A 25,332-nucleotide genomic window follows, 5' to 3' on the forward strand; every position below is an offset into this window, starting at 1 on the left:
AGGAGGAGCCTGGCAGGGGAATGAGGCGGCGTGTTACCGGAAGCTTCTCACTTGGTGTGTGGCACCTCCCTCCTGCAGGGCAGGGCCTGGCCAGCTCAGCCAATCAGCTCCACTAGCCTCGAAACTGCCTGGAAACTGGCAGTGCTCGGGGCTTCAGGGCTGGGAATTATGGAGGAGGATGGGCTAGAGACGGCCTTTATTGGGACCCAGGGCTGTCAGAGGTGCACTGTGACATTTCTCCGGCTGCTCCCCAGCAGAGATAAAAGGCTCTCTGAAACCTGAGGGTATTGCCCTTTACCCTAGGGCAAGACCCTCAGACTGTCCAGTGCCCACAAGGCAGGAGAGGCCACCAATTTTTAACTAGACCCATTAATCATTAATAGCAGGTAGAAAGGAGTCTAAACTCAGCCTTACTCAGGGCTATAGAACAGCTGGGTCCCAGGCCTCCTATGGAGATGCTGGGCCCCCGGGTCTGGGCCTCTGTGAAACAGGGGCTGAGCAGGGGCCTGTCCAGGAATGTGAAGGGCTGGGCCTCAGGGGATGGGAGGAAGGTGGACATTGCAGGCATCTATCCCCCTGTGACGACCCCCTTCACTGCCACCGCAGAGGTGGACTATGGGAAGCTGGAGGAGAACCTGTACAAAATGGGCACCATCCCCTTCCGAGGTAAGCAGGCCTGTCCACTGTGGGGGTGGGGATCCAGAGATCAGGGGTGTAGACGGGTTCTGAACCTCGCCTGCCTCTGTACAGAGGCACTGAAAAGGACTGAAGTTCCTTAGTAGCTCCCAGGGCTCTTGTGGGGATTACACTGGATGACAGGTGTGAACGTCCTTGTCAACCGGGCCCCATGTGCTGATGTAAGGAAGATCAGGTGGCAGCCCAGCCAGGCGGGGCGTCTCCTTCTTCTCAAAGCCTGTTTGCACATTCTCTTCTGGGCAAAGCCTCCCTTGGCAAGAGTTAGTGCTCGCTGTGCTATTTCCTCTGACTCATCTCCCCCTTTACATTGGTCTCCTCTTCTCTGAGATCAAGGATCAGATCATATTTGTGACATTCAACATGCCACACAGCTACAGTGGCATAAGTGGAAGTAGAACAAAATAGCAAAACCTGGCTGCCCTGCCCAGCTGCCCATCCATCACCCAGGGCAATCCCTGGACAGTACTCTCAGTAGCACTGTGTCATACATGGGAAGCTGGGGCTCAGAGACATGGTCACTGCCCAAGATCACTCAGCTGATATAGGTGGGCTGGGATTTGAATTGTCTCTAACCGCGTGGCCCATGCTCCATTTCTTTCTACTGACCCCATCATCCCTTCTAAGTCACTAGACCAGACTTTCTCAACAAATGGCATCTGGTGGGCACTAGCTTTGGGAATGCTGTGGCACCAGTCAGGCATAACTGCACATCCCTAGAATGCCCACAACTAGGGAGCCTGAGGCAGGAGGATCACAAGTTTAAGGCCTGCTGGGCCACTTAGTGAGACCCTGTCTCAAAAAATAAAAAGGGGGACTGGGGTTGTGGCTCAGTGGTAGAGCGCTTGCCTAGCATGTGTGAGGCACTGGGTTCGAATCTCAGCACCACATATTGCCATAAACAAATAAATAAATAAATGTCCATCAACAACTAAAAATATATATTAAAAAATAAAAAGGGCTGGGGATGTAGCTCAGTTGTAGAGCACCCTTGGATTTAATCCCCAGTATCAGTAGAAAAGGAGTACAGAGTAACAGTTAAGACCAAGGACTCTGGTTTCCAATCACAGCTTTGCCATTGACTTACTATGGGATAATCTCTCTAAATCTCTGTTTCTGCATCTGATACAGGCGAGTGATAATACTCATATCATGGCATGGTTGGGAGAAAAATCTTTGAGAATACAAGTGAAAGCATGTTGTAAACTGTAGGGTGCCAGACATGAGAATGTATTGATTTCTATGATGATGATTATTAAAATAGCAGTGTGATTGGCAAAGTTGCTTTGTGACAGTGACCAGTGGCCCAACTGAGACTCCATTTATTGCTAAGGGCAGAGGTGATGTGACCCTTCCCCAGGGGACAACAAATGCCTCGTGGAAGCCCACATTGAGCAGGGATACCAACTCTAGGTAAATATATGCTGGGGCTTGTTCACAGAGAACTGCAGGTTGGGCTGTGTCTGATTCCCTTGAAGCAAAGCAGGAAGTTCCTCAGCCTCTAACAGATGACTGTGCTTCAGCTTCAAGGTTCAAGGCTGGGAGGGCGAATTTTACATCTGGTGTCTGCCTGCCACCCAGAGAACCCACAGACTATGAGAACCCTCCAGCTCTCCTCTGGACCCTCCCTTCCATCGACCCACCCATTCTCACAGCAGGAATGGGTGCCCTGGCTTCAGTGAATATGGCATACAGGCTTCTGCTCCTGTTGGATGCCCCTCAGCCCCTTTCCAGGGAGACAGAGCCTGAGGGAGAGGGAGTCCAGGGTCTGGAGGTAGAAGCCCTGGGAGGGACTCATGCTCTGGCCATTACAGAGACTTGAGAAATCACTTAATTTCTCTAGTCCAGTTTCCTCATTTTAGAACAGAGAGCTGAGCCTTCAGGTTCTGGGTCACAGGTTTCAACATATTCTTCTACCATGGTGCACTGGAACAGGGAACACAAAGCTGAAGTGCCTTGTCACTGCTCCCAGGACAAGACCATGTAAGCCCTAAAGTCAGTTTCCCTTGCCTTGTTCTGGAATAGACTTTGCAGTTCCATATTCAGGGGCAGAAGAGGCAGCCATCATGTGTCACACTGTAAGGCGTCTCCAACAAAGCCCTCTAAAGAGAAGGTGGGAGGAGCTGGGGCTATGGCTCAGTGGCTGAGCGCTTGCCAAGCAAGTGTGAGGCACTGGGTTTGACCCTTAGCACCACATAGAAATAAGTAAATGAAGGTATTGTGTTCATCTACAACTGAAAAAAAAAAAAAGATTTAAAAAGAAAGAGAGAAGGTGGGAACCTGTCCTGGATGTGTCATGAACATTAGTTAGAGATTCTTCTGGAAGGTCCTATTGGAAACTATGTAGCTCTTTTTTTTTTTTTTTTTTTTTTTTAGCATTGCTAATTTGTACTGAAAATATGAATACAGAGTTTTCTTTTGAAATAAATGTTATAACCAGAGACTGGAGGGAGGGGTTGTTCAGAAGAGCCATTTGACCCTGAACTCACAGTAAACAACTTTGAAGGTGGACTTTGAATTGTTGTTTCCAATTAAAGTTAGTGAACAACCACAGAGCTACTCTAGCAAAACTGGGGAGATGATGTTCCCTATAAAACTTTAAGATTGTATCTTATTCCCTCCATATGTAGAGTGGACCATAGTTTCTTGTGAAAGATAAAATATTTTTATATATATCAAGACCATTACTCTGTTAAAGAAAATAGTTTGTTTAAAATGTCACTACTTTTACAAGCCCATTTTGGCATTTCTTCATTTTATAAATGTGCTAGATGCCTTTGGGTGGGGCATAGAGTGTGGCCCAGTCCTGTTTCTACCGTGACAAGCCATGGGAATTATTCAGGATTTTGCAGGCAATTATGGAAAAGGCATCCCACCACCCATAATGGCCGCAAGAATCTAGGACCCAATGAAGTCTCCTCTCTGCTCTGCCTTCTCAGTCCACTGCTTGTCTCCCCCGATTTGTGACCTCACGTTATTCCAGAATGAGCCCCTTCCTGGGCCCTTTTCCATCTGGACTCTGCCATTAGTGGGGATAGAGCTGCAAGCAGGAATGGAATGTGCTGAGCTGGCAGCAGAGATGAGCCCTGCATAGAGGTAGACACCAATCTCGGTGGGCCAAAAATGAATGCCAGCCTAGCCAAGGGGTTCTTTCTACCATGGCCAGTCTGACCAAGCAACCTCTGCCCCCTGGGGGCCAACAGCTGGGGAGGGAGAAAAACCGAAGATTGGAAGATAAGGACTGGTAGCTAGCAGAATGGGTTACATCGGAGAAGTTGCCCTTCCACTGACGTTGAGGACAGAAGCCAGGACAGGAGAAAGGACCCAGGCCTTAAACAATGCTAACCAGGCTAGACATGAGGGATGTGGTGGCCTCCCCCCACCCCGCCCCCAGCTGCCTTCCTCACAATGGGGTTTATTGCTGAGGTGGCAGGAGGCATCCTAGGGAGGGTGCAGCAGGGCCTGCCTGCCAGACGCCCATGGGGAGCCTGCTCTTTCAAGCATGAGCCATACCACCTGGGCTCCCCCACTGTTTCTCTTAGCTCAGCAGTGCTCTTAGCTCTGCTGCTGGGAGTAGGGTCCTGGAGACCTTCTTGGAGTTCATCCAGCAACCATCATGCAAGGTGGTGCTGGGAACTATCCTCTTGCTTGGAGGCGGAGGCCTTATTCTGTGGACTCAGAGAAAAAGGAGAAGGAAGACATCCACTCAGTCTCCACGAAATGAGTCACCAGAATGCCGCAAAGCGAATGACAACTGGATCAAATCTCATTTTAGCCGCCTTTCTGACGAGAAGCTGGTCTCCACCAAATGTGTCGGTGTCAACAACAATGCCTCCCAATGCTTTGGGAGCGGGAGTGGAGAGGCCAACACCACTATTCGCATGGAGACTATTACCACCAAGCAAGGAGAGGAGGGCACAGCTATGCACAGGGAGTCCTTCACCAGCAAGCAGAAGATGTGTGGGCCTTCGGTGATCAAAGAGACCCTCAAAGAATCTGGAAAATCCTCATCCACAGATGAGGCCATATGGGCTGCCGTGGTTGCTTGTACCAAGGAGATTGATACGAAGGGGCAGCGCCTGGCTAACTCTATGCTGCAGCGAGCCACAGCTTACCAGCACTCAGGCCACCTGGAGGCCAAGGATGTCACCCCAGAGGAACTGAAGGCCCTGGAGGAGGTGGAGATTAAGCTGAAAGTGAATTTCCTCGCCCAGAGGGAAGACACCATCGCTGGTGCCAACCACCCACACACTTTCCGTGGCCACAGTCACCATGGCCACCAGGGTCGTCCTGGCCACAAAAGCCAACATGGTCATCTAGTTTACCCGAGCTACCAGGGTCATCTGGGCCACCCAAGCCATCAAGGTCTTCCAGGTCACCCAAGCCATCAAGGTCTTCCAGGTCACCCAAGCCACCAGAACCATCCAGTCCTCTCAAGTCACCAAGGTCTTCCAGGTCACCCAAGCCACCAGAGCCATTCAGGTCACCCAAGCCACCAGAGCCATAGCGTGCCCAGTCGCAGCCACCAAAACTGTGACTCTTGAAGGCACCTAACCATGTACCCCTTCCCCCAGCAGGGCTGGCCCACATACACAGGCCTGTTTTCCCTCCTTTTGGGAATCCTCTGGGCCCAGGGTGAGATGCTGCTGCCAAATCCCTTCTTCCTCAGGCCCCCCACAGAGATCATGAGTGGAATCTGCAAAAGAGGATGGCCTCTGATGGAGGAAGAGCTGGCAGAAGGCAAAGCACGACAGACCCTGAGGTCCCTGAAGACCCACCGAGAGAAGACCGAGGAGGCAGATCCCAGGAGCAGCCAAGAGCCCCACACGATGCCAAATGCCTGGAACTGAGCCAATAAAGCCTTGTATACCCTCACTCTGAGTCCAGGGGCTCTGTGGCTGCCTGAGGTCTGGGCAGGGACGGAGGGAGAGGGCACCTTCTCCAGCAATCCTGCAATGTGTGACCTGGCCTGGGGCCTCTTCACTGGGCCTGATTTGAGACTCCATTAGCAGCCTCCCCACTTTGGGGGATGAGATACCTTCAGGGGCCTCAAACCCATCAGCCTGCTGCTGCCAGGGAAGGAGGAAACAGCCAGGTATTGGGGGAGAGGGGATGAAGAATGGGCTTTCAGAGAAGTGTGCGCCAGCCAGGTGGGACTTACTCTGGGCTCTTGGGCTATCTCAAGTCCGGAGAATCCACACTGCAGCCCTCTCTCCCTGCCCCACCTGTTTCCGGGTGCCCATAGGGATCCGTGTTAGAACTTCCCCACCACCTGTAGTCCACAGTCACTGAGCTTATAACAGTCTCATGTCCCTGCTGCTGGGGCTGGGGCTGGCTACTGCTGCTGTTACCAGTATGACTACTGCTCTAGCAGCCTCCTATATATATATATTAATATATGTCTTGTCCTGGGTTAAGTGTCAAGTCACAGCTCCATGAGGAAGGTATTAGGTTATTTTCATTTTACAAAGAAGCCATCTGAAATTCAGAGACATAACTTGCCTGAGATGACGTGTAAGACATGTTGCTGGATTAGATCCCAGCATTTCCTGAGACTCCAGCCCATCGAGTCCCTTAATCCCTGCCCACGTTGCTTCGCAGTGCTCTTCCCATCAACCAACAAGACTGTGCCTCTCATGCTTATTCCTGACCTCTTTGGCACATGTCCTGACAGTTCCTCTGCCCACCTCAAAGCCTGGGACTCTTTCTGCCTCCTCTTCCTGGGGTGAATCCTCCCACCCACAACCAGGCAGTGGAAGGGAAGGCAACCACCTCCCCAGCGGATCTTGAGAGGAGTCAACTACAAGGCACTCACTCCATACAGCTCTGACACAGAAATTTCTCACCATTTGGATCTGTTATGGATTTACCAGGGGTTCCCAGTCTGTGGGCCTCATCCTTCAGGGGCCCAGAATTCCTGCAAAGGATGGATAAATCCACAAATACCTTAAATGTTGTCAACTGATTTTGTAGAGCACAGTTGAGACTATTTGAATTTTTTTGAACATTACTAATAAGTGACAATATATATTTTGGTTGGTATATTTAAAATATTTCATGAGAAAAAATTTTAGTTGGAAAAAATGAGGTCAGTCACACTGGCAAATGTTAGAGGCTGCTACATAAACAAAAGGCAACAGAGTGATGAGGTTTGACATCTCAAAGTGATTATTAAAATGCATTCACACAGCTGAGCACAGTGATGCACACCTGTAATCCCAACAACTCAGGAGGCTGAGGAGGGAGGATCACAAATTCAAGGCCAAACTCAACAATTTAGTGAGGTCCTCAGCAACTGTCTCAAAAAAGGGGGATGCTGGGGATGTAGCTTAGTGGTATAGCACTCTGAGTTCAATCCTCAGTATGAAATAAAATGCACACACAGAGATGGAGGCATCATGACTCACTCCTATAATCCCAGTGATTTGGAAGGCTGAGACAGGAAGATCCCAATTTTAAGGGCTACTTAATAAGAACCTATCTCAAAAAAAAAAAAAAAAAAAAGTCTTAATAATAGAGCACTCCTGTATACAATTCCCAGTCCCAGGAAAAAAATGCATACATGTATTGGTGAGATATCAAATCCCTTATTAAAAACTACTTATGGGCTGGGGTTGTAGCTCAGTGGTACAGCACTTGCCTTACATGCATGAGACCCTGGGTTCAATCCTCAGCACCACATTAAAAAATAAATAAAAATAAAGATATTGTGTTCATCTAGAACTAAAAAAATATTTTTTAAAAGTTTATTATATGAAATTTCAGATTAAAATTTTGGAATCTTAACTTAAAAAAAAAGCTTCAAATTGGCAAAATTAAAAGTCATCAGTTAAAGATGGTATGCCCACAATAATTATCTGGTTCTGGTTCTTGTGCCACAGGTGGGTGATGTTATTGGTAGAGGCTGAGTGAGGAATGCTAAGAAATTCCCCATAATATTTTGCAACTCTTCTGTAGATCTAAAAGCAGTTCAGACAATTTGAGGACATGTCAAAAAAGTTTTGTTATAGTTGTGTTACAAATAAAACATCCTCTAGGCACCAATGAATATATACTCATGGTGGGGACAGTCTTACTAGAAAAGAGACAATCAGACCACTCTAAGATACAAAGAGCAGTTGACAGTCACCAGACTCTGGCCTCAGTCAGTTGGGAGGGTGGCTGGTTTCCCAGATTAAAGCTAAATTCCACCGAAGTTCATTGGGAAATTGATTAAGCATTTTATCAGGATGATGTTTCTTACCTGAGCGAGGTTATGAATTATATCATGCAATAAAGTTTTGCCCCAGGCTAGGTCTGGAACAATTTTTTTTTACACACAAATTATCAATACACCTCCTAGACAAGGCACTGTGCTGCTGTCATGGAGGAGGCCAGAATGAGGGGGGCAGTGTCCTTGACCTTGATGAATCCAGACAAACCAAGGGCTAGGCAAGAGCAAACTGCTGTGGCACATAGAGTGGAGGGGCGGGAGCAAAGGCTCGGTGGCTCTGCAGCACTTGAGAGGCTTTCACTGGGGTCCATGCAGAAGGGAAGGGCGTGAGCAAATGGGCAGGGGCAGGGGAGGGGCAGTGCGCTGGGAACCCTTGACCGGTGTGTTTGGGCTTTTTGCAGTGCGGAGCTGGAACCCAAGTCCTGCATGAAGGCCAGCACTGCACCAATGAGCCCTGTTGGTCAGGTTTTCATTATTGTTTTGGTTCTGGGGATTGAACCCAGGGGCGCTTTACTACTAGGGTACATTCCCAGTCCTTTTTGTCTTTAGAGTCAGGGTCTCACTAAATTGTCAAGGCTGACCTCAAACTTGTGATCCTCCTGCCATTAACCTCCCTAGTCACTGGAATTATAAGCATGTGCCACTACCTCTGGCTACTGGAAGTCAGTTTTGATGTAAGGGGAACATTAAGATATAGGCAAAGGGCAGGGGAAGAAGCCAGAGAAGTGACTACGAAATTTAGAGCCAGGGAGGACTTTGGAGACCATCTGGTCTAAGTTCTCATTTTATAGGAGAGACCAGATTGAGCAATTTTGCCTAGTCCTGCATGTGGGGGTGAGATGGGGCACTGAAGGGTTCTGAGGACCTCCGCACACAGGTGTAAGCATCAGGGAAGTATGAGGCACAGTTAGTGGAGGTTCAGAGGAGAGCGGTCAGGTTGGAGGGGTCCCATGGAGAATTCCTCGAGGAGGAAGGTGTTGAACCTAGAGGGCTTAACAGTGCCCAGGGGGTACTCCTTATGTGAGAAAGATCGTGATTCCCTTTTGGTCACAATAAATTACCATGCTGCTTGTGTGTTCCCAGCTTCGACACACAGTACCCTTCTCAGGTCACCCTAGCTTTCCAGAGCAGCCAGCATTATCATGGGAGCAGAAGGGGGAGTAGCTTCCAACCTGAGAGGGGCTCACCTTATAGCTGATGGCAGTGGGGAGTTAAAGGGACCTTCAGCACCAGCCACCTCCTTATGGCTAACGCACTTTCCCCTGATTCCATATGAAGTCAGCTAACACTAATGGAGCATGTTCTATTCTAAGTACTTTACAAATAGCATTTTATTCCATCAAAATGACTGTCTGAGAAAAGGACTAATATTATCCCCACTTTTCAGTCCAGAAAACTGAGGTTTGGTTGAGTCATTTTCTGCAAATCTCATAGCTATGAGTGGGCCACACTGAGAATTGGTCTGCTTGTCTGACTTCAGAGCCTACACCCCTGACCACTCTACTGTCCTGCCTCCCAGCTTCTCTGTCACCCACTTTCCTCACTCCCTGATCCATGGGGACGCTGGCCTTTTCCTGTCTGGCCCCTCTCTACCAGGCACACCAGGCCTGCAGTCGACATCCAGTCAGGAGGATGGGGGAGTCACCTGTTTATGGATTTCAAAGTGTTTTCTGATACATTTTCCTGGTTTAAGCCTCTCAAACAGCCCAATAAATTAGAATTGAAATGAGTTGTCATTTCATAGAAAAGGAAATAGAGGTGCCATAGACTGGCTCACTAAACAGATCCCTCCCACTGAACCACACTGTCAAGGGTTCCTGGGATCCAGGTCTGGTTGAGATGCTCCCTTCCAGAGACAGGAGAGAGGGCCACCTGAGAACCATGAGCAACGGGCCTGCTACTGCTTCCTGGGGTGCCAGGCCCCACTGTCCTGCATTGAAGCCATGTCCACAGGGGGCCCAGGGGCCTTTGGAGTTGATCACTAAATGAAAGGTGACAGAAGTGACTGTGGCTAGAGCATAGACCATAGCACAAGCCTGCTGTAGCCCAGGGTGACAGATGGCTTTGGCATTCCTATAAGGGAAGTGGTAAGAGCTTGATCTCTAGATCCTTAGTCAATGGTGCTGGTCCTAACATAGCCAGCTCGGAGCCCACATCCAGGGCCAGCAGCTTTTGCACAGGGGTCCAACCCACAGGGACAGTACCGGGCCTTATGTAGCAAGATTCAAGGAGGCTTTTCTCTTTGGCTTCCAGCAGGACACAAAGCAATGGGTCCTCAGAAGGCGATTCAACAGAAGCTGAAAGCTATTTGCCTCAAAATGTTCCTTGCGACGCTACCAAGGCAAAGACTCAAAATAAAATAAAAAAGCTCACTTTCGAGTGAGAGCTGTTCTGCCAACCCACTCAATAGAGTCTAATAGTGTAGTGAACAGCACGAGAAAAGTTTTGTGGTACAAAGTTGAGTCTACATCACACTGTGTCCCCTTAAGGATGACTCACAGGAACAATTTCTCTTGGTCTCAGTGCCAGGAAACTCTGTGTTTCTCCAGAGCAGCTGCTTTTATGTTTTGGGTTCTACATATCTGTTAGCTGACCATGTTTCCCTTTCAGCTTTGACTGTCGGGAAGCTCCGTCTCCCATTTATGGCTCATCTCTCACAAATGTATGGCAGGAATTTTGGATGTCAGGGCTGGTCTCAGCTTTCTTTTCATTCTTCCAATTTTCATTCTATTTATTAATAATCCTATTGGACCATGTGCTGTGTTTGTAACTACCTGAGTGGTTTTTTTTTTTTTTTTTTTTTTTTTTTTGAAATGGAACAGAGTGGAGGAGAAATAAAGGAGGAAAAGAAAAGTTACATGGGAAAACTTGAGAAGAAATAATTCTACTACTATCCCTTTCCAGTTTAGCTGAAGGGCATCAATTTAGCTGGTCTCTTATAGAAATATAATGTTGAGGGCTGGGGATGTGGCTCAAGCGGTAGCACGCTCACCTGGCATGCGTGCGGCCTGGGTTCGAGCCTCAGCACCACATATAAACAAAGATGTTGTGTTCGCCAAACACTAAAGAATACATATAAAAAAAAAAAAGAAAGAAAGAAATATAATGTTGACACCTTACACCTATACCTGGTGCATATTAGAAATCTTCAGATAACTGGTTGATAAGATAGGAAAATGCAAATGAAATATCTCAAAACAATGAGATATCACTTTTCAGCCCCCAAGTTGGCCAAAATCAGTTTGACCATACCAAGAGTTGCCATGGATGAACACTTGCGGGGACAGCTCCTGAGGCTACTGGGGTGTCCCTGGGGTGTCCCAGGAATGGGAAGACTCTTTTTGTCAGTCACTATTTTGACCCAGGCCTCAACAAAAGAATGAAAAACAAACTATGGTCTGCCCATACAAGTGAACCCTCTACAGCAATTAAAATGGATGAATCACAGCCTTGGGTGCTGCTGGGCACAAAGCTCAAAACATAACGTTCAATGAAAGCAGCAAACTGCAGAAGGTCATATAAGCTTGGTTCTATTTCCACATTGTTTATATTGCAAAAACCATATTATTGCCAGGTGTGGTGACTCACACCTGTAATCCCAGTGGCATGGGAGGCTGAGGCAGGAGGATCTAGAGTTTAAAGCCAGCCTCAGCAAAAGTAAGGTGCTAAGCAACTCAGTGAAACCCTGTCTCTAAATAAATACAAAATAGGGCTGGGGACGTGGCTCAGTGGTCATGTGCCCCTGAGTTCAACCCTGGTACCTCCCCCCCAAAAAAAACAAAATACCATATTATCTTGTTCTTGGGTCCATATGTATGCTGCCAGTATATAAAGGTATGAAAGAGGACAATAAACACCTGAGTTGGGACAGAGAGACAAGGAAGAGGAAGGGGGATCATGGGAGAGTTGCTGTGGGTGCTGGATACATGGGTGTAGCCTCTATTACTGACTATTCTCTAAAACTTTTCACTAAAACAAAGAAAACTGATGGGAATGGGAATGCCACCATGCACCTGGTGAATGTCCTGCTGGTGTCAGGACAAGGACCAGAAGCAAAGGTGTGAAGAGCTATGGCGTTGGGGAGGTAGAGCCTGCTAGTGTTGAACACGTGTCCTGATGGGCCTAAGAGGACAGGAAGGCGTCAGTCACTGTGATGGGGCCTCTGTTGCAGGCTTTGTGATCCAGGGCTCCACTGGCGAGTTCCCCTTCCTGACCAGCAGAGAGCGCCTGGAGGTGGTGAGCCGCGTGCGCCAGGTCATACCCAAGGACAAGCTCCTGCTAGCGGGCTCCGGCTGCGAGTGTGAGGCCAGAATACCCTGGGCCCCCCGGGTGGCTGGGCTGTGGGGTTCAGGCTCCTTGGCTCTGGGGTCAGTTTCTGTCTTCTTGTTCTGCCTCTTCTGGGCCATGCCGAGGCCCCCTTTGCTTGGCCCAGCGTGTTGACCCAGGCCTTCTTCCTCCTCCCTCCTGCAGCCACTCAAGCCACAGTGGAGATGACTGTCAGCATGGCGCAGGTCGGGGCGGATGCTGCTATGGTGGTGACCCCTTGCTACTTCCGTGGCCGCATGAACAGTGCTGCCCTCATTCACCACTACACCAAGGTGGGCACCAGTTAGAGGCTTGAGACCAAAAGGAGGCTGGCTGAGGCAGAGGCTCCTCTTCATGTGACTGGCAGCTATGGGACATGGGTGGAATGCCACCATGTACAAGCTATGTGACACTGGGTGACTAGCTAACCACTCTCTGTCATTATTTCCTTCTCTCTGAAATGGAAGGAATAATGACATCTATTGTTGTTGAGGATGGAGATAGATCATTGCTGTCATTGCTGCTTACAGCTGGGGCTTGCAGCACAGGTTGTTTAGTGTTAGGGGTAGGCCTGTCCAGGTAGCCATGCAGTCACCCCAGCCAGGACCTGTGCAGGAAAAACTCCAATTCCAAGGGCCTGGGCTGCCTTCCCTCTCCCCATTTTCCTCTGTACCCCTCAGGTTGCTGACCTCTCTCCAATCCCTGTGGTGCTGTACAGTGTCCCAGCCAACACAGGGCTAGACCTGCCTGTGGATGCAGTGGTCAAGCTTTCCCAGCACCCGAATATTGTGGGCATGAAGGACAGTGGTGGTGATGTGAGTGGCAGCGGCTCCCCGGCTGGGCAACTTCCTCTTTGGACCCTGGCATTTCAGCCACCACCTTCAGGGAAGCTCTGAGATCTGTGTTATTCCTGGGCTCCTGTTGGGCTTCTCTGTTGCATGTACTTTCTGGGGCATTGTCTGTACTCAAAGGCATCTCTCTGAGAACTGAACTGTCATTCTGCAACATCTGCCCAGCTCATCTAGGTGGGAGGTTGAGGTCCTGGACTCAGCTCTCACACCAGCTTTGCTATTGCAGGTGACCAGGATTGGGCTGATCGTTCACAAGACCAGCAAGCAGGATTTCCAGGTGTTGGCCGGATCGGCGGGCTTCCTGATGGCCAGCTATGCCTTGGGTAGGCCACCTGCTGCTCTAAACTGTCATGGGTGACCAATTAAGAGGAAAACTGGGAGTAAGACTGGGTGGTTTGTCAGAAACTTGGCTACCCTGCTTGCTTGTTTGAACCTGAATGTTTGAGAGTGACTTTGTTGGGTGGAGGGGGCGGCTATGTGCAATCCCTGGCCCGCAGTTTGTACCAAGTCCCCATGCTTAGATGACAACTTTAGCTCCTTTAATCTCATCTTGCAAATAATTCTATGAAGGCAGAGATCTTGAGGCTTCCCCTCTAGGACAGAAGTCCACTTTACTCCCTGCTTAATCCCAGGCCAGAGTGAACTGTCAGACCTGCAGGGTTGGGCCAGGGATCTTCAGCTGCTTGAGCAGATTCTTTTTTTTTTTTTTTTTTGTATAGGGATTGAACTCAGAGGCACTCGACCACTGAGCCACATCCCCAGCCCTATTTCTGTATTTTATTTAGAGACAGGGTCTCGCTGAGTTGCTTGGTGCCTTGCCATTGCTGAGGCTGGCTTTGATCCTCGTGGTTCAGCCTCCCAAACCGCTGGGATTACAGGCATGTGCCACCGTGCCTGGCTGCCTGAGCAGATTCTGTCCCAGTCAAGGATTCTAAGGATGTCACTTAGATAAACTACTCTTGTCTGTTTTGGATCAAAGTTCTTTGGTTCAAGTGGGGCCTCAGCCACGAAAGGAAGGGGGTACGATGGCAGCGTCTTTTCCCTTCAGCAAAAGGCCCATGGATTCAGCTTTGAGCAACTTTTCCAGTACTGCAAGGGGCAACACTGGGTCCTATTCCCTCTGATCTCTGCAGACTTTGGCTTGCTGTCTAGGTCCTGGCACATCCCCCATCTGCAGTGCAGGGGAAGAAGGGGGAACCCACTTCCTCCTCCTTCCTGAGAGTGGGGTGAATGGGAAAGAGCACAAGCTCTGGAGGTGGGATTATCTGAGCTAAAATCTCAACTCTGCCATTTACGCATCAACAAAGGGAAAGGCACTCAACCGCTCTGGGCATGAGTTTCTACTCTATAAAGTAAAAGGAAATGAAAGCATCCCCCCTTCCTTCGCTAGAGTGCCTGGTACATAGTAGGTATTCTATAAATGGCAGCTGTATTAGCTCATTCCAAATTGTAGGACTCTTTCCTTTTGAGGGCACTGTGCTTAGTGTCATTTCTAACTAGACTCAGAATCATGCTCAGAGGCTGGCAGATGTGGCAGAGCTTTCGGGGATCACAGCCAACCCATTTTCCTTGCTCAGATAAGAACAGAGGATAAGAGAGATTCTGTGACTTATCCAAGATCATGCAGCCAGGGGGAGGAAATATGTGGTCTCCTAACCCTGTGCCCAGAGGTCTTTCCACTCCTCCACCCCATCCTACACCGTTCCCAGTTTGAATTTACAGGGGGAAGAAGACTTCAGAAGAGCACCGGTGCCCAACCAGTCCTCCCAGGCCTGGTGAATCAGGGGCCGTTGGAGGAATTCTGGAGGTGTCATCTGGCCAGGGTGACCTGGCTCTGGGAGATGGTAGCTGGATGCAAGGGAGAAACTGTCCTTGAGCTATTTCTTGCTTCTCAGACAGCTGAGCAGCTCTTGGCCTGCAGGCTTCCATTTTGAATATGCAGGCAGCCTTTCCCTCTGGAAATGTGTACTCTGCACTCGCAGAACATGCCTTTGACAAGGCCAACAGGAGCACAGAAATCTAGATCCTATGTCCCCAGAATGAAGAGGTTGGGATTCTCTGTGGGAAGTGGCTGTGGCTGATGTTCTTTATCTTGCTCTGGGCAGGAGCTGAGGGGGGCGTGTGTGCACTGGCCAATGTCCTGGGGGCCCAGGTGTGCCAGCTGGAGCGACTCTGCCTCACAGGGCAATGGGAAGCTGCCCAGAAACTGCAGCACCGTCTCATTGAACCCAACGCTTCGGTGAGCTCTCCCAGCCAGGGGCAGCAGGGGAGGGGGCTCTGTATTCTCATTGAAGAGGGAGCCCAGGCTAGCATTCCCTCCACCCCTGCCCCATCCCTGCCCTTTCAGAAAGACTTTTTATTTAGAAAGTGTGGGAACTCCTTGTGCCTCCCCAGAAAAATCTTGGCTGCAGACAAAGTTGAGCCCTGTTGCTTATGTATGCATTAGAATTCCTCTGGAGGCTTACACAAAAGTCCTTATTCCTTGAGTATGAATCAAAACAAGTGTCCTGTGTATTACAACGCAAGCAATCCTGGGACCATACTAAGAGATACACTGCCTTAGAGTGGCCCATGAGTCTTTAGGTCAGCTTTTCAGGGACCAGATCTTAAAAATCTGAATGATTAGGAGTCGAAAAGGAGAAGTTGGAGGGCTGATGATGTTCAGAACCCTGATTTCCCAGGAGAGTTCTGTCTTCAATAATCTATTCTGCAATCAGACTATCTGCCCCAATTCTGTGTTGGGTGAGTCAAGGAGAAGAATTTCAGATGGACTGATTGTCAAGATCAAAGCCATTTTGAAGTTTGAGGCAAACAGAAAAGTGTGTGCCTCTCTCTATATATGGTTTTATATATATTTTAAATTAAACTTTTAATCTTGAGACAATACAGTTTTAAGAAATAATACAGAAAGATCCAACTTTCCCCCAATGGTAACATCTTACAAATCTATAGAATAATTTTACAATATTGGATAGGATATACTATATTTGAAGTTGATACAGTCAACTTCAAGTTGATACCATCACCACAAGGATCCCTCCTGTTACCCTCTTACAACCATGCCTACTCAGCCCCAATCCCATTCCTTCCTTAACTCCTGGTGACTCAAATAATGTTCACCATTTTTATAATTCTGTCAGTTCTGTAATATACTATTTGGTAGCATTCAAGTCTATACTATATGGAAACATAGTATATAACTTTGGGGGATTGACTTTTTTCACTCAGCATTATTTCTTGGGAGATTCACCCAGGTTGTTGCCTATATCAATAGTAATTCTTTTTTATTTCTGAGTAGTATTGTATGGTATGTCTGTACCTCAGCCTGTTTAACCATTCACCCTTTGAAGGGGGGTTGAGTTGTTTCCAATCTTTGACTGTTAAAAACTGCCATGAGAACTGGTCACAGTGGTACATACTTGTAATCAGGGCTCCTCTGGAGATTGAAGGAAGAAGTCCAAGATTTTGAGGCCAGCTGGGTATGGTGGTGCATGCCTGTAATCCCAGCAGTTTGGGAGGCGGAGGCAGGAGGATCACAAGTTCAAAGCCAGCCTCAGCAATTTAGGGAGGCCCTAAACAACTTAGTGCGACCCTGTCTCAAATAAAAAATATAAAGGGCTTGGGATGTAGCTCAGTGGTTAAGTACCCCTGGATTCAATCCCCAATACCCATCTCCCCTGACAAAAAAAAGATTCTGAGGCCATCAAGGGCATCACAGTGAGAACTTGTCTCAAATAAACGAACAAACAAACAAAAAACTGCCATGAACATTTGTGTACAGGTTTTTGTGTGACTGTAAATTTTTATTTTTTTCTGGGATAAACACACACCAGTGCAATTAATGGGCCATAGTTGATGGCTGCATGTTTAATTTTTTAAGAAATGGCCAAAACTGTTTTCCAGAGTGGCTATGTCCTTTTACATTTGCCTTCCTGTGAAGGTCTGTGTGATCCAGAGTCTCTGCATCCTCACCAGCATTTGGTATTACGGCCATCTTTTATTTTACACGTTCTGCTAGGGGTGTTGTAACATCTTATGGTCAAAATTTGCACTTCCCTGGTAGCTAATGACATGGAACATCTTTTCATGTATTTATACCATAACCTCTTCACTCAAATACTTTTTCCCCCTCTCTGGTGATACTGGGGTTTGAATCCAGGGTCTTCCACTGTAAGCAAGCACTCTACTGCTGAGCTGCACCTCCAGCCCTTTTTATTTTATTTTGAGACAGGGTCTTGCTAAGTTGCCCAAGCTGGCCTCAAACTTTTAAATTCCTACCTCAGCCTCTGGAGTCCTTGGGATGATGTGCTTCCCTTTGCCTATTTTCTAATTGGATTGTTTGGGCTTTTCACTGTTGAATTTTGCAAGTTCCTTGTATTTTTTAGATACTAGTCCTTTGTTGGACATGTGATTTGTAAACTTTTTTTTTTCCCAGTCTGTAGCTTGTCTTTTCATTCTCCTTATAGTATTTTTTTTTTTTGCCAAGCAAAAGTTTTAGATTTATCAGTGCTATCTTTTATGAATCATGCTTTTGTTGTCAAATCTAAGAATTCTTTGCTTTGAACTAGAATGTGAAGTTTTTCTCCTATCATTTTTCCTAAAAGTTTTATGGTTTTACGTTTTCAAGTTTATGACCCATTTTGAGTTCATTTTTGTTTAAAATGTGAGTCTTGGGTCAAGTTTCCTTTCCTTTCCTTTTCTTTTTTGGCCTATGGATATCTACTTGCTCCCCACCATTTGTTGGAAAAGCTGTCTTTCCTCCATTGAATTGAATTGCTTTTGCACCTTTGTGGAAAATCAATGGGGCATATTTGTATGGGTCTATTTCTGGGCTCTTTATTCTTTCCATTGATCTATGGGTCTATCCCTCCACAATACCACTCAGATTTGATTGTTGTAGCTTCACAAGTCTTAAAATAAATCTTATAATAGACTAATGCCTCCCACTTTGTCCTTCCCCCCAAAAATTGTTTTAGCTAGTCTAATTCCTTTGTCTTTCCATATAAATGGAATTTTGTCTATATCTACAAAAAAGTATTGTTGAGATTTTGATAGCAATTGTGTTCAACCTGAATAACAGTCTAGGGATGATTGACACCTTCACTATGTCATCTTCTAATCCCTGAACACAGGTGTGGCTCTATTTATTTTCATCTTATTTGATTTATTTCTTCAGTATTTTGTAGTGTTCAGAAAAAAGTCCTGTGCATATTTTGAGAAATGTATACTTAAGTAGTTCATATTTTTGAGTGATCAAAAATGTATTTTATTTTTTATTTATTTTTAATTTTTTATTTGCTTTGATACTAGGGGTTGAACACAGGGGTACTTCCCTAATGAGCCACATCCCTAGCCCTTTTTATTTTTTATGTTGAGACAGGGTCTCTGTTGCTTAAAATGTAAATTGCTGAGGCTGGCCTTGAATTTGCAATCTTCCTGCCTCATCCTCCCAATTTGCTGGGATTACAGGTGTATGCCATTGTGCCCAGCTAAAATGGTATTGTACTTTTAATTTCACTATCCAAGTGGTCAATGCTAGCATTTAGAAATATATTTTTTGCAATTCTACCTTACGTCCTGTGAATTTGAGGAACTCCTAGTTCTAGGAGATTTTGCTTTATAGATTTCTTGGGATTTCCTACATAGACACTCAGATCATTTACAAACAAGGATGGTTTAGTGACTTCCCTTCCGATCTGTATGCCTTGTATTTCTTTTCTTGCCTTATTGCATTGACCAGGACTTCCTGCAGAGTGGGGACTGAATGGTGAGAGCAGATATTCTTTTCTTGTTCCTGATCTTAATAGAAAGAAAACATTCAGTCTTTCACCATTAAGTTAAATGTCAACTCTAGGGATTTTTAAAAATTATTTTTTCAGCTTTTTATCAAGTTGAGGAAACTCCCCTCTATTATAAGTTTTCTAAGACTTTTATAAAATCATGAATGGATGTTGAATTTTATCAAATGATTTTCTGCACTGATTGACACGATCATGTGACTGTTTCTTCTTTAGCTTGTTAACATGGTGGATTATATAAAGTAATTTTCAAACATTTGGCACAGATTTGCTTCCTTGGAACGCACCTCACTTAGTCATGGTGTTTAATTCTTTTGATACATTATTGAATTTCACTTTCTAATATTTTGTTAAGGATTTTTGTGTCCATATTCATGAGGAATATTGGTTGTTGGTCTGCAATTTCCTTTTTCATTTTTTGTTAAGCCTTAGTCAGGTTTTGGTATCAGGATAAAAATAGTTTGCTAAAATGAACTGGGAAGTGTTCCCCCTTCTCTGTTTTCTGAAAGAGGCTGTATAGAATTGGCATTAAATACTCTTTAGTTTGTAGAATTCTCTAGTTGAAACCATGGGGACTTATGGAATTCTTCTTTAGGAGTAAAAATATATATATATACCTCTTTGGTTGGGGATGTAGCTCAGTTGTGCACTCGGTTTCTACATGTTCAATCTGGCTGGAAGGGTGAAGAGTCTCCTTTCTGCCCTCACATGGCCTCTGTGGACATCACCTGTGTGTCTGGTGGGCGAGGGGAAGGAGTGGGAAAGGGGAGCACTGGGTGGCCTGCTTATGGGTGGCAGTGGTCAAAGTCCTGACTCTCCTCCACTAGACCTCTTTGACTCCATCCATCTTGAGTGATATCGGACTGGAAGTTCAGGCTTTGCTGGCCTGGTTGGGGTGGGGCCACAGTGTACTCTTCGATGTTTGGCTAGAATAGAGAGTAGTAGTTTCTTGCAAGTTTTCCATTTTGCTGGACCGCCCCTTTCCTGGTCTTTTGGCTGGAGACAGCTGGCTTTGTTGGGACTTCTGTTGTCCATGTCCAATGGCGTTTCATGGTTGCTGCCTTCAGTTCCAAGCGTGGGCCCGCAGACTTACCACTATGCTCTGCCTGGGGCTTGGGGTTCCTGGTTGGTCTTCCTTCTCTCAACCCTTCAGAGTCTCATGTGTATTTTTATATAATATCCAGAGGTTTTAGTTGTACTTATCAAAATAATAGGGACAAGTATATTTACTTCATCTTCCAGGAAGTGGAAATTCTTTTTTTTCCTAAAAAGGGGTTCCCTCTGGCCACCAGAACATTAAAGTAGTTGAAAAAATATATTGCAAAGTGGGTATATAAAAACTCACAGCATTATTTTAGGTTTAATTATTTTATATATACCAAAACACAATTTATTATAATTTTACTTTCCTGGTTTATTAAAAGAAAACTCACTAAAACTTCCCCCCTACACATCTACTTCTATGGGGGGGGGGCATTAAAAAATACACAAAAAGCATGTACATAGGGCTACACATGTTTACTTTTGTCTCATGTTAAAATAGGTAGGGCTCTATTTGAGTTTGTGTTGAAACTTTTCATGATAGATTTTGTTTTGCATTGATTTTCCCCCCCCTATTACTGAGGATTGAACCCATGGGTACTTTACCACTAAGTCACATCCACAGCCCTTTTTATTTTTTCTTTTGAGAAAGGATCCTGATGAGTTGCAGACTTCTTCTTCTTCTTTTTATTTTTATGGTACCAGGAATTGAACTCAGGGGTACTCAACTACTGAGCCACATCCCCAGTCCATTTTTGCATTTTATTTAGAGACAGGGTCTCACTGAGTTGCTTAGTGCCTCACTTTTGCTGAAGCTGACTTTGAACTCATGCCTCAGCCTCCTGAGCTGCTGGGATTACAGGCATGTGCCACTGTGCCTGGTGGAGGCCTCAAACTTGAGATCCTCCTGCCTCGGTCTCTTGAATCACTGGGATTACTGGTGTGCAATAGTGCTCCTGGCTTGATTATGATTTAAAAAAAAAAAATATTGTGTTGGGCCAGGCATGGAGATGCACACCTGTAATCCCAGTGTCTCCTGAGGCTGAGGTGGGGTGATGGCAAGTTCAAGTTCAGCCTCAACAACTTAGTGAGACTGTGACTCAAAAAAAGAAAAAAGAGTTGGGATGTGGCTCGGTAGCAAAGTGCTTCTGGGTTTAATCCCCAGTGCCAGGAAAAATAAATTGTGTAGTGTGTGATGGAGCACATTTCTAGCATGTTCAAGGTCCTGGGTTTGAGGGTTTGATCTCCAGTGCCACCACCAAAAAAAAAAAAAAAATATCTTAATCTTGATTATTGAGTTTTGTTTTGTGTTTTATTTATTTAAATTTTTTTCTGCTTTTCCTTAAGTTTTGCATGGAAGGCGCACAGTAGTCCTAGGCTGTGTGTTACAGGCACTCTTCAATGGTGCTTTGTTTGGTAAAATGGAGAGCAGGTTCCAGACCTTCCTCAGCTTGTATCCTTACCTCAAAAGGGCAGATTAACTCAGCTTTAGAGAAAGGACGCCTGAGGAGGAAAGCATGAGTCTTCCTGTATGGGAAGCTTCCCCGGGATCAGCCATTCTAAAACCACAGAAATGAGTGCCTTTCAGCTAAGCCCATGGGGCACAGGCCCATGAACATAATGGACACTCCAGTGGGGTGGGCCTCAGCTTTTCCCATTCCCATCTGTGAAAGAGAAGGTTCCAGAACCTGCATCCCCTAGGACAGAAAAAGGAGGTGATGCTTCCTGGGACTCTGGGGACTGATCTAATATTAGTGGTGATTTTCTCATCTGGTCCTTGTGACATCTCGATGGGTAGGTGTAGTTATCAACTTGTTTTACAGACAAGCAGCTCGGGTTCCCCCTTGGGAAGACAGGAGGTCCAGCTGCCAACCCAACTCTCTGCATGCAGTCCACTTACCCCATCTTGCTTCATCCTCATGCTGTGTGCTCTCCTGTGCCAGCTCTGGGCACACACTCAGGAATGCCTGGAACACCTTGCCACTGCCTGGGCTGTAGGCTCAGACACCCCAAGAGCAGCCTGATGTCACTCTATTGCCCTGCCCTGATCGAATGCAATGTTCTTCCTCTACCTCCCCACCCCCAGCCCTCTTCCTGCCCATGGCTATATTTAGGACTTTCTGTGGTCTTTAGCACCAAAACAGCTGGCCCTTTTCTGGGCCTGAAGAGAGTATGCCAGCATTCCAGAAAAACAAGGTAGAAACAGAATTTTTCCTAGGTACCACTTAGTTTCATCTCTTCCCCTATTTTTTTTTTTTTTTTCCCAATTAGAGAAGTTTTTGGTAAAAGACCAGACTATTAGAACATCATGGGTGGGACTAGGCCTTGTGGGAGAGTGACTTTCTACCCATCCCAAGAAAAAGCCTGGGCTTGCTGAAGCCTACTGGCCTCTAGTGGTGAATAGTTACTTCTACCCCCAAACAACCTCACTATTCTTACCCTTCATAAAGTCCATACTTCTAAGATTTTGCCTTCCCTCCAAATAAAAGCTATTTCTTCCTTCCATCCTTCTTCCCTTCCTTCTTATACTATGGATCGAACCCAGGGCCACAATACCACTAGTCACTCACTCGTACTCAGCTCCTTTAATTTTTAATTTATTATTTTATTTTACTAAAAGTTGAAACCAGGGGCACTTTACTACTGAGCTACATCCCCAGCCCTATTTACAACATTTTTTTTTTTTTTTTTTGAGACCAGGTCTCACTAAGTTTCTTAGGACCTCAATAATTTGCTGAGGTTGGCCTTGAACTTGTGATTCTCCTGCCTCAGCCTCCTGAGTTGCTGGGATTTCAGGCATGCGCCCTTGCACCCGGCCTCATCTAACACTTTTGATCATATGAAGTAACATGTTGCTATACCAAAAGCAAAGAAACTTGATGCTTCATTTATTCTGTAAAATGTCATGCATAATTTTAAATTAGGACAAAAGTGTTAGGTCCTCTACTATAACAGATAAGCCTTTAGAGATCATGTAGTCTAGCCCCCTCATTTTTTGGACAAGAGAATTTGCTCAGATAAGAAAATAACATAGAGTTTTACAACAAAACTTCTTTGAATAATGATAGATTGTTTTTCCTGTGAAAGCATTTAAACAGGGCCCTGGAGGAGCTATGGGTGGGTGGGGACCCTGATGCCAGGGGGTAAGGGTCTGGTATGCCTGAAGTTCCTTCCTAATTCCCAGGCCTGATGTGACCGGATCAGGCTCTGGGAACTGGGATGCAGACTGGTGATGCACTAGTGCCTAGTCTTTACTGCCTTCTCCCATCCCAGCTTAAGGGCTAGATGCCACTCTCCTTCATGTTGGGATGGATTTTTTTTCTCCTAAAACCAAAAGAGGCATTTCCTTGCTCAATCCAAGGTTTTTTGCACTTTTCCATTATAGACCTGCTTTCTGGTCTCTAAATCTGGATTTCCAATCTATCCTGGGTGCCACACATTTGGTAGTTTCTTTATTGGGGGAGGAGAGTGGGAACCCCAACTGTCTGGAAGTGGGGGGTCTCTGGGTACTGGGTAGGTGTGTGCACGGCGTTCCACAGTCTCTTCTAACAGACCCTGCTTCTCAGGTGACACGGCGCTTTGGAATCCCAGGGCTGAAGAAAACCATGGACTGGTTTGGCTACTATGGAGGACCCTGTCGCGCCCCCTTGCAGGAGCTGAGCCCTGCGGAGGAGGAGGCTCTGCGCCTGGATTTCAGCAGCAATGGCTGGCTCTGAGGGCAAGCAGAGTACGCTGAGGCCTGCGTCATCTCAGTCTCCTGCCTGGTCCCATAGCCTTAAGAGGAGCAGCAAGCATCAGGGGGGAGAGGCTCCTCTTCCACTTTCTCCTCCAGGTGCTTGTACTAGTCACCTCCATGCAATCCCCTTTTCTGAGTCTGTGACTCTCACATTCGTATCTTAGATGCTGAGTCTCTAGAGACTTTCAGACTAGGAAGGAGCAGTCTTGATCTTTTTACTGTGGATGCTTTCCTCTGTCCCAAGTCTTGTAAACTAGGGAGCAGGGGGGCAACTGGACAGTATGGACAACTACTTAAATTGGAGCCTACGAACCTGAGTCTAGCACAATATGGCTGGAAGTCAGGGTTATGCCTAAGCACTCAAGTTCTGATTCCTTCCAGAGGAAGTACCAGGTTAGAAAACCTGAACAGGAAGGTGTCGCTGGTCTTTGAAAGGCTCCCAAGCTGCATTCTAGTCACAAAGCCCTTTCCTAAATCTATTTTCATTCATTTCATATTCTTGTCTCTAGCTTCGATTTCCATTACTGAGTGCCCAGTGGCTTGTCCGATTGGTAAACAGTGACACCTGTTGGACAAACAGGGGTCTGCGTTCATTCTAGAAAACTATTCTGACCAGCCCAGTTCTGAAACACTAGGGAGAGGGACTTGGCCTGAGACAGGGCTATCCTCTTGTCTATAGGCATCATACGTTTTTTGGGGGGTGGGGGCAGTACCGGGGACTAAACTCAGGGCAAGTGTGCTACCACTGAGCTCCATCCTCATCCCCAACACCCTACTTTTATTATTAAAAATAATCACTTTATTACTATAATAATAAAGTTTAACAAGTAAAACCAATGTGGTTATGTACTAGGTTTCCTGGTCAGATGTCAAGAACCTTCCTGGAGGAACTTGAGTCCTTTCACAATACTGAGCAAAGAGCCATTAGATCTGTGGTGGCCTAGGAAGTCTTCATGATTTCAAATGAGAGACTATAAGAGTTGAAAGGGTGCAAGTAAAATATTTAGAAACACCAAAATCATAGAGGGTGCTTTCTTCAAAATGTTTAACGCTTTTCAGTGGTTACATGTGGAAAACCAAGTACTTTTTAAAAATTACTGATAATAACCTTCAACTAAACTGGCCATCTGATGTCATTCAAGCTTGAGGCTTTGGCTGCTGGGTTTCTCACAGGCACCTTCTAGAGGAGCTGGGCTCAGAGAATTGGGTTTAGGGTTGAGGGAAAAATGTGAGGGCTAGGGAGGAAGGCTGGTGGACTGGACCTCTATTGCTTCAATATGCCTGGGTTTAAGTGCCCAGTCCTTACTGCTCCTAGTGTCCGTGGGACCTTGTGGAAGCCACCTACCTTCCCTGAGCATCTGTAATACAGGATAATAATCATACCTTCCTCCCAAGACTGAGTAACAGCAGGTATGTAGAGGAGTAACATTGTCGTGTTCCCAGTGACTTAAACACTCAGGGGTCACTCCAGGGGACCTGGGCTGCACCAAATAACCACACAAGAGACAGAAATACCTTTTTCTTTGGGGGTGCTGTGACGATTCCTCTGACCTTAGGGGTCTGCAGAAAGAGAGAAAACTGACCCCTTTTATTGAGGAGAAGCCATTCAAATGAGGTAAGGGGTCAGGTTTCAAGGGGCTGAGTCTAGCTTCATGTCTGCTGTCAGCAGGTTGACTGACATCTAGTAGGCCTCAC

General features: G+C 46.4%; 2 protein-coding genes across 4 annotated transcripts; both read left to right on the forward strand.

Moving 5' to 3' along the window:
* The first annotated feature begins 134 nt into the window (after positions 1 to 134).
* Positions 135 to 24,474, forward strand: Hoga1 (4-hydroxy-2-oxoglutarate aldolase 1). Of its 3 annotated transcripts, XM_076834489.1 has the most exons (8): positions 135 to 284; positions 607 to 666; positions 12,078 to 12,206; positions 12,377 to 12,504; positions 12,892 to 13,026; positions 13,289 to 13,385; positions 15,168 to 15,301; positions 23,468 to 24,474. In XM_076834489.1, exons 2-8 carry the CDS (start codon positions 645 to 647, stop codon positions 23,615 to 23,617), a joined length of 795 nt encoding a protein of 264 aa, XP_076690604.1. In that variant the 5' UTR covers positions 135 to 284; positions 607 to 644; the 3' UTR covers positions 23,618 to 24,474. The 3 variants fall into 3 exon arrangements, with proteins under 3 accessions (XP_076690604.1, XP_076690601.1, XP_076690603.1); XM_076834486.1 differs by having other exon boundaries at positions 135 to 666; XM_076834488.1 differs by lacking the exon at positions 12,892 to 13,026 and having other exon boundaries at positions 135 to 666.
* C15H10orf62 (chromosome 15 C10orf62 homolog) lies at positions 813 to 5,538 on the forward strand. Its single transcript, XM_076835163.1, has 2 exons — positions 813 to 857; positions 4,236 to 5,538. The coding sequence occupies exons 1-2, from the start codon at positions 813 to 815 to the stop codon at positions 5,235 to 5,237; spliced, it is 1,047 nt and encodes a 348-aa protein (XP_076691278.1). The 3' UTR covers positions 5,238 to 5,538.
* Positions 24,475 to 25,332: the final 858 nt, after the last annotated feature.

The sequence above is a fragment of the Callospermophilus lateralis genome, chromosome 15, assembly GCF_048772815.1.
Source record: "Callospermophilus lateralis isolate mCalLat2 chromosome 15, mCalLat2.hap1, whole genome shotgun sequence".
NCBI lineage: Eukaryota > Metazoa > Chordata > Mammalia > Rodentia > Sciuridae > Callospermophilus > Callospermophilus lateralis.

Coding starts and splice junctions, on each gene's coding strand:
- C15H10orf62 (XM_076835163.1), top strand. CDS start 813: ATGACAGGTGTGAACGTCCTTGTCAACCGGGCCCCATGTGCTGAT. Junction 858..4,235: donor ACCGGGCCCCATGTGCTGAT/GTAAGGAAGATC, acceptor TGTTTCTCTTAG/CTCAGCAGTGCTCTTAGCTC.
- Hoga1 (XM_076834486.1), top strand. CDS start 450: ATGGAGATGCTGGGCCCCCGGGTCTGGGCCTCTGTGAAACAGGGGCTG. Junction 667..12,077: donor GGGCACCATCCCCTTCCGAG/GTAAGCAGGCCT, acceptor CCTCTGTTGCAG/GCTTTGTGATCCAGGGCTCC. Junction 13,386..15,167: donor GATGGCCAGCTATGCCTTGG/GTAGGCCACCTG, acceptor TGCTCTGGGCAG/GAGCTGAGGGGGGCGTGTGT.